Source organism: Falco rusticolus, chromosome 13 (assembly GCF_015220075.1).
Source record: "Falco rusticolus isolate bFalRus1 chromosome 13, bFalRus1.pri, whole genome shotgun sequence".
In the NCBI taxonomy this organism is placed as follows: Eukaryota; Metazoa; Chordata; class Aves; order Falconiformes; family Falconidae; genus Falco; species Falco rusticolus.
This window is the reverse complement of record NC_051199.1, coordinates 13,414,433-13,427,209: the sequence shown is the minus strand read 5'-3', so window position 1 is coordinate 13,427,209 and position 12,777 is coordinate 13,414,433. Positions and strand designations below refer to the sequence as shown.

General features: G+C 34.9%; 1 protein-coding gene across 5 annotated transcripts in view; it reads right to left on the bottom strand.

The window, feature by feature from the left end:
• Positions 1–12,777, bottom strand: part of LOC119156531 (U2 snRNP associated SURP domain containing) — a 46,063-nt gene that overhangs the window by 16,296 nt on the left and 16,990 nt on the right. For 4 of the 5 annotated variants that reach the window (XM_037406342.1, XM_037406338.1, XM_037406339.1 and 1 more), the window contains 10 exons: positions 12,245–12,410; positions 11,121–11,332; positions 10,138–10,181; positions 6,970–7,074; positions 5,675–5,741; positions 5,423–5,586; positions 4,169–4,331; positions 3,606–3,685; positions 2,465–2,552; positions 1,048–1,170 (listed from right to left, as the gene is read on the bottom strand). In XM_037406342.1, the coding sequence (XP_037262239.1) occupies positions 1,048–1,170; positions 2,465–2,552; positions 3,606–3,685; positions 4,169–4,331; positions 5,423–5,586; positions 5,675–5,741; positions 6,970–7,074; positions 10,138–10,181; positions 11,121–11,332; positions 12,245–12,410 (1,212 nt within the window). Of the gene's footprint in view, positions 1–1,047; positions 1,171–2,464; positions 2,553–3,605; positions 3,686–4,168; positions 4,332–5,422; positions 5,587–5,674; positions 5,742–6,969; positions 7,075–10,137; positions 10,182–11,120; positions 11,333–12,244; positions 12,411–12,777 lie in introns of those variants that run through there. The other variant, XM_037406341.1, reaches the window with a different exon arrangement.

The following is a 12,777-nucleotide window of genomic DNA, read 5'->3' as shown; positions in this document are numbered from 1 at the left end:
AACTATTTAGCAGGAACACAAATTTAAGGAACACACCTAAGTGATAAATACACCTACATATTCTAACTTGTTAGGTACCGGCACTGTCCTTCATACATGCATGTTCATCCCACCCTACTGCGAAGGGAAGGAAGCAAACCTTCCAATGATACTGTAGGTCTCCCTCCCATCGCTCTGAAAGGCATGCTGCCACAGAGTTACCAATGAACTTATCCTGAACATACATCCACTTATTAGCGTCTACTGTTTTGATTCTCTTAAAAAATATTTATATGCAACTGTAAACATATCAGAACACATTCACACAGTGCTAATGGTATTCCATAAATTTTAAGCCTAGAGCTTCAAAATACTGAATAATAATTTATACACATCACTAAGCAACAACTGAACCTCACTACATATCCTGTTCAAAAGGGGTGGGGGGGTGAGAAAGAGAGAGAGACAGAGAGGGGGAGAGGGAGAGATGCTGTAGCATAACTAGAAAGTTATCAACTTACTGCTCTAACACAACACAGCAAAGATCAAAGTAGAATATCACCAGTGTAAATGATCTATCACAATCTTCCTCTCAAACTAAGAAAGCTCGTGTGGCTCTATTACATCCAAGTGTGACACTCAAACCAAAAGAAAGTGGATGATTCAGGTAGCCAGATGCCTAGCTATTTAGAACTGTCAGCAATTAAAACTAATGCCTGAAATTCTAACTCAAAATTCACAGAGAGATACTACAGTATTTCCAATATAAAGGAAATACCTGTCATTCTGCACTAGTCTGCCCTGAAATGGTTTTACAATTGAACTCCACCACAGCACCTAATCTATAAGCAACAAACACACAAGCAAATTAAAACTTACTTTCTTTGGAATCCTTGCTCTTAAATACAGTATTGTATTTAAACTTAAATACAGTATTGTAAGGTATTTTCAGATGCAAATTCTGTTTATTCACCTCAACATAGGTATCAAAATAATCCTTGCAAGCCCTATTTTATATTTATACATTTTTCCTTACTATCTACTAGCATCACTACCAAGGTCACTTACCTCCGTTTCTTTATCTTCCATGATATTTACAAGCCCCAAGAAAATATTCTGTAGTTTGATCAGAAATGGTTCTGGATAGATTGCCCAGTCTTCCCATGCTCGGAAGCATGTCATTACCCGTTGCTAGAAGTAATAGAAAAAGAAATGTTAATAAATTTGTATTAAGAAATGTTAAGTGATCGGAAATACACCACAGACAACTACTACTATAGACAGCTACTCTTAAGTAGTCCCATACTGGAGAATATTACAATTATACTATGCTGGGCAAGACTAGTAATTGAACAAAAAAACAGATAGGAACTACTTTCTTTAAATAAATAAATAAATAAATAGAAGTCTCACTTCCATTTCCTTTTTCCTTTAAGTTCCTGTTACATTTTCAATTTCAGCTGTTCACAGTTCCTAGCCCAATAGTAAATTTCATTCTGCCTAGATGTTCCAAGCAAGTGCCTCTACTAAATGTAACAGAAAATACCTTTCCTTTTGTAAAGTAAAATAACTAAAATTTAACGCTGGCTTATTCATACTACTGAACTGAAATCATGTTCCTACTTACATTTGTTTGTAGAAGTGAAGTATATTTGAAATGATGGGCTTCAGCACAAACTTGACACATTAAACGTAGCTAGAGATGTAGGTATTATTAAAAAAAAAGTAAAATCTACTGCCTGTCTTCACTATACAACTTAATAAACAGGTCTAAAATAGCAGATAACTGAAATTAATTCTTAATCCAGAGCAACTGGATGCAGAGAAGGTAGGACAACCGGAATAAAGACCTTAACACAGAAAAACTAGCTACACTGTAAGCTTTGAATTTAAAGATTCTGATTAGAAAGAAAAAAAAGGACAAAACAAAACAAAAGAACTGTTGACACATCTTTAAAACAGGATAAGGAAAAGCTACGCCGGCAATGAGAATGGGGAGAAGCAGAGTACTTTATCTCAAAGATCACTTTCAACTACTTATGGTCAGACTGTTTATCAAATCTCAAAAAAAAAAGCCTAGCTATCACAAAAATGTTAAAAAGTAACTTTGTGCTGTTATGTCCAGCAATTTCCTTCCACGCTGAGCAGCCCAGATTTATTTTTGAAACTAAAATATAGGTGGTCCAACAATAATCAAAAAGCTAGAAGGTCTTGTTTGCAGTTCCAAGTACTACACAGATACCCTCTCAACTCCACAACTACACATCTACCAGTACACTTCAACTGTTGGATGCTAGTTTTCTTCCTCAATTTCACGGCTATCTCTGCAAGACAGAAAACTTAAATTTCATTTTTTATTTTTTTTTTAAAACAACTTAGTTAAAAAGCTTGAGGTCTAAGCCACCTATCACAGTATGCAATCTCTTGTGCAGGAGCATCTATTTATTTGACTTCTATGTCATGTAAGTAACAATGAAATACATACCTTGAAATTTTCAGACTGTAAATGGCCTTGTATTGTACGGTAAGTAGCATTGAGATCAGAGAATATCTGACATAATTTTGTTTCAAAACTAGAATTAAACATACACATTTCTTTAGTTAAACTTTGTAATACATGCTTTCTGGACATATATAATTCACGAAAATACCTGGGACACAGGACTCAAAAGCACAAGGTTCTGATCCCTATAGTAGCCATGAACTGAACTATAAAGCAAATATGATTGCTATATATTAGATCACCTTGGACAACAACAGAACTGTGAAGGGAGATCTTCACATCTGCTGCAGTCTCTTTATACAGCCTAGAAAGATTGGAGGAGGATAAAAGGAGTTTTACAACCTTATACACAATGAAAGAATGGTCTCAAAATTCAATTTGTATATTTTAAAAAAATCTTAGTTACGTTTCTGTTCTGATTTACTCAATCAGGTGCTCAGTGAAAGCACAGTAACAGCTGCCTAGCTACCCTTGAACTTCTCTCAATGTGCAAAAAATGAACCAGCACAGCAAAGACACACTGCAACAACAAACATTTGCAATCACTAGAGTTTTGTAACACGCTGAATATTCCCCATCAAGCTACTGCAGTATCAGAAAGACTCCAGGCAGCAGACACAAGCAAGTATCTAAAAAGGACAAAGGTCCTCTCCCTTGAGACACTCTTCCTAAATTCTGCTCAACACCTTAGAAATAAAATAATCCCATTATAAGTTCTCCAAAGTTCATGGAGAATTAAAAAACAGCTTTTAACTAAAAAAAAAGAAAATTTCAAAAATTAACTATTTCACATGGGTTATTTGCTATACCATACCTTGAATATTATCTACAAACTGTCTTTCTGTAAAGAGGCACAAGTTATTCTCACCTCTGTGAGGTTCCATGCCAGCATTCCCTTGCATAGGGCATATACACTTTTTGCATTACAAAGCAATACTATGCACCAACATGCTGCATCTTACACATTTTCAGGCAAAGATATGTAAGTATCACCAGTGTGGTAACAGCAGCCTCATAGAAAAGTGTGACTTTCGCTACAACCACATTTAACCAGTGATGTACAAAACTGAAATCAGAATATTCTTTTTCTTTTATTCATCATCAACTAAAATATTATACTTACAATTTTCTATAGTAGGAAGCATTGGCAACTTTAGCCGAAGAGTTGTATAACACGTCTGACACTAGATATAATCTTGCAATCTACAATAAAGCACATTCACATTAAGATAACTCTAGAGTTTTAATTACCCAGAAAACATATGCATTTTTCCAGAAAGAATACAAGTACCTAGAAGTATTGAATTACAACTAAGTGTACGTAGCCATATTGTTAATAAACATGCTAAGAGCCAATTAGCCCTCTGTTATGCTACAGGTTACTACCACTGCAATGTGACACTATATAGTATTACAAAAATCATGGCATTCCAATTTTTATTTCCTTGTTTGAACAGACTATTCTGCTGTTTTCAACTTTGCAAGAAGGCAGAGCTTCATTTACAAGCAAGTTGAAAAAGAATAAAAATATATAACAAAATTCTACAGGAAAAAAGCATACTTAAATTCAAGCCCACATTTTAATACAAAACCTCAGTGCTATCTGAAACTTAGGAAATAATGCTTGTAAATGAGAGGCACATGCTGTTAAGTGAGCTCTTCCCCCAGAATACAAAATCTCCACACCTTCTTCGGAAGAGGAGTCTTCAGAATGGACAATGATTCTGTAATGCAGTCTACAATTTCTTCAGCAGCTTCTGCATTATTTAGACAGAAAACCATTGCATCACCAATATCATTTTTCCGAGGTGTTAATCCACGCAGAATTTCCTCTAATTTGTCCCTCTGTCTGAAATATCAGAAATATTAATACTTTCAATATAAAATTAACAGTACTTTGGTGAATTTCCATTTAACAATGTCTTATTTTTCCATCTTTATGACAAAAGCAATTTATTAATATTTTATATTCTGTTGCTTACATTTTTTCAGTGACTGATGACCATATGCATCCACATTACATAAATAAAGTGCAAAAAATTCCCACTCAGGTCTTGACTACATACAGAAATCAAGGAAAAACAAGTGAGAAGTACCTAATGCAGCACATCAGTATCTAATAAAGTAATTCTCATTATGAATTCAATTTAAGTCTAAATCAAAAGGGATACAAGTAGAGTGTGCAAGTGATGTCTGCTGTGGAAAGCATTAGATTCATAAAGCTACTAAAAGCGATTATTTCAGGTTTTCCCTGACCTCCACATACAGAGAACACTCTGAAAATCGTATCTTTTTGATCCTTTCAAAAAGACGACATAAGAAATAAATTATGTCTTAAAACCTCCGTGACTATCATTAGTTTCATAACTATGACGAAAAGAATAAAACACGAAAAATTCCACATGCTAAGGACACAGCTGGATAGCAAAATTAAGAAAATCATGGATATGTTTCCACTACGCTTACAACTCACAGCAAAGCACTCCGATGATCTGTCTCTTCCTGCTTATTAAAAACTGCTCTGTTTTAATGTCTCATGAACAGCATCAATAAGTTTAAGATTATAATAACTGTTTAGTTCATGAGATCATAGCAATATTGACAAAGGTGCTTTATAGTCCCACCAACACACAGGAACAGAAAAATGTAGACGAACTCTCATCTTCCCAATCCCCTCCAAACAAAGGGTTAACAGTAACTGGATTGAAAGGACTCATTGTTCAATGATGACAAATCTAACCACATCCAAGATGCATTCAGCAACAAGTATAATCAAAAGAGACTAACTGAAAAGCACTTAGGTTAAGAGAGTTTCTAGTAATACTACGATAAGCATGGCAACATCTTAGGGATAGCACATTATACCTACAAAAACAAAACAGGAAAAACACAAACAGGTTAGCAGTTAAAACAGCACTATAAAGTGATGGGTGTTCATACTCTTCCTTAAGTGCACCCTTCTTGTTCGGTTCCTCCACAAACGCTTCTGTTTCTTGCTCTTCTGACATCCCATGCAAGTATGGATTCAAAGGTGGTGGCCTCCAAAATGATCCGTTTTTGAACATACGGAAATCTTCTGTCCTCCACTTGGTTGGAGCATCTCCCTACAAAAAAAAAAGAAGTATTTTTATTTTGGTGTTCTTTAATTTCATTATGCTTGAAGTTACGAATTGTCTCTATGATTCTACTTGCCTGAAGAATTGAGTAAAGCTTCCATCTGTAATATACGTGGGCTGGAGTCTGGTTTTCAAATAAAAACCTAAACCAAAAAGTAGACATAAAACCTATTACAAATTACTTAACTGAAGCAAATTCAAAGGAACTAACAAAAAAAAAAAAAATAACCAAACCCTGTTCAGAATCCCACCTCAGCTACCAGTGAATTTAAGATAGCTGAAGTCATGTACACCCACAGTGCATCTGTGCAGAACAAGTGCAACTGCTCCATGCACATACATATGGAATCTGCAAAGCAGAGTGCAGAATTCCACAGAGGCACAGTATTTCTTAGAAGTTGAAAGCAGAATGAACAGGGTCAGAAAGAACGACTGTGCAGCCCCACAGTACAGCAGAAAAATCATCAGTGCAAAGAGTAACTACAGGAGCAACTGCAACCTCAGCACAAGTGGTGCAGGAACTCAGTTAGGCAGTTCAGTTGCTCAGATTGAATACCAAATGACTTGAAATGTTCTACCAGTAAATTGTCTGTCTCAACACCGACAAGATTAGGGAAGGCAGGGAAAAAAAACCCAAACCAACCAAAATGGCAGCGTGCTTTTATGGCTAGGGTATTTTGACCTGCATATTTTCTCAATTTGCATATAAAAACCATATATGAAGCACTTCAACCTTACTGCAAATAAAAATTCTTTGTAAAGATCACTTCATATTTCCCTGAAAAAGTTTTTCAGAGACTGCATTTCACAAGAAATTTGGAAATTGATCCTTTTTTTTTTTCCATTAATGACAAGAACTAGAAATTCTGACAACTTCACTATGTCAGCTCAAGTTTAATCCTATTTGTATTGACATCAAAGAAAAATGACTCCCAGCTCTTGCTAAAAGTTAAAAATTAGGTTCTGAGAAGACTGGACTTAATTAAATTGAGTTCCTCTGTCTGTTTTGAAGATAATTTTTTGTTGTTTTTTTTAAAAAACGTATGCTACTGCTTCCACTGATGACTTTGAATCCCTCAGAAAAGTAGGCATTAAATGAAAAATGTATTTATTATATATATTTTATGTACATACAAATGTATTTTATAGTGTGTATGTAGTATTTACTTATATGCGCACATTAGTAATAACTGGAATAAAAGTATATTCTTCATAAAAAGACAGCATAAACATTTGTACGATTTATAAAAAAGTCTGCATCTAGAAATAGAAACAGTAAAACTAACTCTTACTAGTATTTCAGAAACAAAAAATATTAGCAACAGTGAAAATATTTAGTGCTGTTTCAAACTGAAGCAACGTAATAAGCACCTGAACATTGGATTGTTGATTTCTCTGTTCATGATCATGGCTTCAAACATAGGCCCTTCCCGTACCACAAACTCTATCATGCGATGTATCAAAGCGAGCAAATTCCTACAACAACAACACAGTTAAAGAAAAATTGATTCAGACCTAACACTATATAAAACTACACTCCACCTAAGATACTACAACTGTGCAGGAGATTATTTTGCTGTATTGTTAAGAAAACTGCATAGAAGATAAGGTAACATGGAACATATTATAGCCTTGCATCATAGACATGGGCATTCTAAAATATAAACATGCCTAGAAACGGTGGAGTACGAATTTAAGAGGAGACCTCTTTCCTGAATTTCCACGGCTTAACCTACAACCATCTCTCACTTAGCAGAAGCTTAAAAGTCCTTATGCATAAAAATAGGCAACTGAAGACCAAAGTACAACTAACTATTAAAAACTAAGCTCTCATCTAAATTGCCTAGAACTCAGACCAATGTTAGCTGAAGTTCTACGAAGGACTTAGTGGCTGAATATTACACTCAAAATTAAACACCCATATTTTTGAATATTCGATACAAACTGCATTCAGCTTTCAAACTATTCAAGTATGAAAGAAAAAGCAAATAGCCTTCTTGATGCCAAACAGGGCAATGGTTTTATTAAATTTAGATAATGTGTCTTTGGTCAAGACTCAACTACTGGTATAGAACAAACCTGTCCATCATTTCGTGTCATACCATCCAACGTTTCCTCCCTCATACACTCAAGTGAACAAATGACAATTAAAAAAAATAAAAATCTGTATTCGTTTGACTCAGCACTCATCTGAAAATGCAGAGCCACCTGTAAGCACGCTAAGAGCTGACAGTCATGTAAACTTTATAAAGAATAGTGATCATCAGTTTCCAACCTTTTGGCAATTTTTGGAAACAGGATCCTGAATTTTCAAATATAGATTACCTACATATATCAAAAGCTTCACAGCATGTGTCCTTTGAATGTGATGCAAACAAAAAAAAAAAGCACAGATTTTTACATTTTTCAATTTATTTTCTTAGATTTAACAAATGGATAGTTTCTTTGCATGTATCATTAGACTTCCTTTTAGCAATGTTTTAATTAAAATTCAAAAATTGTTCCATTGAAAAACGGCAGAATTTTCTACTACTTCTTAGTAACGAGGTAATCGTTTTCTACCATGAGTATTCAAAGTTTTGCCACAGATGATGTAATGCACTAGATAAAAAAATTTCAACTTAAAAACATAGTAATAAAAACCTGCCCCTGCTATCTGCAAACTTAGCAAATGTTCTGTTTTATACCAGCTAGCATTAAATCTACATTTGCCTCAAACACTACACAAAAAAACCAAACAACTACCAGCTCAATTTTCCTGTCTGTTTGCTTTTTATAATCCCAGAAATATTGTAAAGACAACATGGTCTCAACAATCCTGTAGCCATTTTATTTAAAGCAACATTCTGGAAGTCTAAATAGCAAGACTGTTCTTGTTATATGAACTGTATTTGAAAACATCAGTAAGAAAAAGATTTACAATTAGCTTTCAAGCCCCTGAGCTATTACAATATGCATTTATTTTAAGGCAAGTTCAGTGCGATCATTTCTGGCTTCCTGCAGAACCACGGCACCAGTTTTCATCTAATTTTTCCTTCATTGAGAACAATGAAGTTGCATAAAAGCAGATTATGCCTGAACAAGAACATCTGCTTTGGCAAGACCTCAGATGTATGAAAAAAGATTCAGTACATCCCATATCTGAAAGAGGGTATCACATGCATTTTGTATGTAAGACATGACTACTTGAAAGTTAACTTCTCAGAAAAACTTTGATTGTCTATATATAGTAAGAGATGTTAAATCCAATATTGAGTATTTCCACACAAAGGAGAAAAATTTCTGCATGATGTGATGTTTTCAAATATAATTCAATTACCATGAGCTTTTCTTATCATATGAGCTTTCAAAATGCTACAGTAAATAAAATGGAAACACACCTTTCTCTGAAAGCTAAATACCCTGTAAGCACTGTGCAGTTTTTACATGTATTTGTTCTACTACTCAATATGGTTCTCAAATCAAGACTCATCCAGGTCACCCTTAAACATTCATGTCTCTACCCAACAAAAATTGTACTGTCCTAAAATTTCAACAAAAATACTAGTGCATTTGAGCATCTATTGACAGATACGTTAATATACTACTATAACTAGCTTCACAAATCTTTCTTTCCCCCCCCACACACGCAAAAAAAAAAAAAAAAAAGAAAAAAGGGACTTTGTGACAATTAAAACAGTGTAGTAAAAAAGATGATAGTCTTAAGTGCATTATTTTAAAATGTCATTTAGCTTAAGTTGGCCAACAAAAAAAGCTTTTCAGTTATAATAAAACCACATTTATTGGAGCCGATCGTACCAATGTCTGGTCAAAAACTGTATACTTTCCCAATCCATCCCATGATGTTTTCCTGGTCCCCCGCTGCCGCAGACAGTTCAGCTGGTGTTGCTCACCAAGGCCAATGTCAAAGAGAATTTGGTAATCTTTTGTGCTTATTTACTTTTAAAACAGTGTTGTGTTCCTATGTTTGGGAAAAGGTTCTAGCTTAACTGAGCAAGAGTATACCTACACTAGTGTGAAGAAGGTAGGAGCACTGATGGGGACCAAAATGGAAAAGTACCCTTGCAACAGAGAACTACCTTTTTGAGTGACCAGAATTATTAACTGTTGCACATTTAAAAAGAAAGCAGAAATAAAAACTGATTTTTAACTGAACTGGTCACAAATTATATAAGTCAAAACAAAACACACAAAATAAAGGAAAGAAAAAAGAACCCCCTCAAAGGTTTGTGTCAGGACTTCTACAGCATCTCTTAAGACAAGCTATTTCACCCTACTGTTCACTCACAAAATTATCCTGCAACTATTTCTAGTGCTCAAATTAAATGCAAAAGATAATTACTTAAATCAATCCTCACTAAAAAAAAGTAAAGACGAGAATAATAAGACTGTAACACACACACATTTCTCTCCAGTGTCATGAAAGAACCATTGCTCAGTCAAGCCATTACCTTTTCCTCAACATCACCATTTTTCTTTAAAATTCCGAAGGGGAAATTGTCTATATTTAGATCAGTAATAATAAAGAAAAACATGTACCTTTCTGTTGGGATAACCACTTTGACTATGGCTTGCGACAGAGTCTGTATATGAAGTCACATCAGATAATAAACATAGAATATGTGAGTATTGTTAACAAGTAACAAGCAAAAAATATACATATGCAATGAAAATACTACACATCTATCACAAGTTTTGCAGGCAATCACTGCTGTGAAGTTATAACTAAGCAATTACACAAAACGCAAATGGTTGTGTCAGTGAACCATAAAGGTTCACTAATTGCAAAGTATCAGAACATTCCTGTCAGAATGCACATTGAGGCACTGCAAAGGAACTACACTGAATATAATTAAGAAAGGAGTTCTTAAGTTTATGAAAAAGATTCTAAACTATTTGACTTGGATCACATTGGTATTACTTTATTCCCAAGTCTTACAAAAAACAGCCCTAACATTTAAGTGTCATTCAAAGAATCAACAAATTCTTACAAATGTAAATAAAGTTGGTTTGTGATTACAAGATACTTACCCCTTTATCAGCTAATATTCCAGAAAAAGTTTGAAAACTGACTCCATAAGTAGCATAAAATACTTACTCAACGTCCAGATTAATTACCTTCTACACAAAATACATCAACTCCTCTACTGCAAAAATAATACTACCCAAATTAAAACGTAGTATTTTTAATAAAGAAAACAATTTAGATACTGCAATTTGGCAGCCAACAAAATGGGGGGACGTAGGAGAAAAAAATCCAGGGAGCCTGGAGGGGGAAAATGATAGCCAGATTTAAAGGAGGACTAAAATAAATGAAACCCCAATATACTGTACCCTAACATGGACATGAAACAGTTTCAGGAATTAAGTAGGTTCCCTTGGGCTACAGCAGGGAGCCAGTGAGTGTGCACACTAAGGGCCGCCAAAGTCAGCGTGAACAATGCAAATCTACGAAGCCACTGAAATACTGTCACAGATGTAGTATTTAAAAATGAGATATGGCCCAGGGTACTGTAAGTTACCTTCTCGAAATCTTCCTTGTTTTTTGGTGGTGGTAACATTGGAGCATTAGGATTCTTCAATCGCTCCCTAGGCTGGGCATTAAAAGGCAGTCCAGACGGAGGCGGCGGGAGGGTATGCTCCATCATAGAAGGTGGAATGTATATTGGATGTGGTGGTATAGGTACGGCTTTGCCCCAACCTAGCTTCATTTCAAACGACATAATCATCTTGCCTGAAAAACGGAAAGTAAAATAAAACCAAAACAAAAATACCATTATGTCATAAATTGGTTCTGCCTTGCTCAAGATTTCTGCAAGTTAAGTGCAGCATTTAGGTTTTGCCTGCCATGGTTTACTTTTTACATTGTCGATTAGTGTATCACACCTATGTGACACATACATCATGTGCAAATGAAAACCTGTTACATTAAATATTTTATTAATCTCCACCCAACATACATTTAAGGAGACTATAGTACACAACTACTTGATTTGGGGGGACGATGATGACTTTTTAAATTTGATATTCAGCACATCAGAACGAAGACAGTAATTTTTAATTGTATTATTTCAGCACTACAATTCTTCAAAACATTGTGTTCACAGTAACAAATTTCAAATTATGTTATTCAAAACCAGATGTAGTAACTAGTTAGAACCCTTACACAGTGTAAGCCTATTTACTAACGGTTCTAGTAAAGGATCATTTTCAGTAAGCTATGCAAGGGAATCCTTGTCTTTTTATTCTTTTTGTCTAGGATGCTGATTTTTGATTTTCAGGTTCTGTGCACTGTAAGGACTAGCTGCTTCCCCCCCCTCCCCCCCACCAAAAACAAGATAGACAAGATATAATCCATATGCAAAATTACCTCCCACTGACATGTTCAAAACAGCCAGAAATGTTACATTTTTACCCACAGCAAAAGCCATCAATATTCCAGCCCTTCTGTATGCTATAATTTGGAAACATTCAGCTGCCAGTAAACAGTCAGTGTAAACTAAAATCACTACCAGCGTGGTATCCAGTACTGGAGTTACAGCATACCTATCATTAGTCTGATAAAACAACTTGACGATATATTTACAGTTACTTCTCAATATTCCTACAAAGGTGATTACAACTCCAAGCCAAGAAATCTGTTTACCATTTAAATTCTTCAACGCTCTTTCAGCATCTCTCCTGTTCATAAAGGCAACAAAGCCACAATTTCTTTCTCTTGCTCTTTCTTCATCAGTTCTTGGCCACATAATTTTAACACTAGCTAATGGTCCAAAGCGTCCAAATTCTTGACATAACATCTCTTCATTCATCTACAGGAGAAAAGGTAAAAATTTGCATCTTTCTACTGCGTTTCTAAGACAATCATTGTCCAAGTTTCAAGATTTTGATTTTTCTGAGGTTCTTTAAAAACAACATTTCATTGATACTGTTTTTGCAGGGTTGGGGGGTAATTAAAAAAACTGTATTTAAAACTCAGCACACTCAGATTTTTGAGATATGACCCACCTTGCACAAAGATATCCAGGGAAAAGTAATTTTAACTGAGCAGTTTTACATCTAGTAACTGACAGTCTAAACCTTAACTTTTGCAGCACCACATACAGAGTATTTTTCAAATGAATACTGCCTCTACAGTCACCAACTGTACCTTGTATACGGGTTTAAAACAAAAAGGGG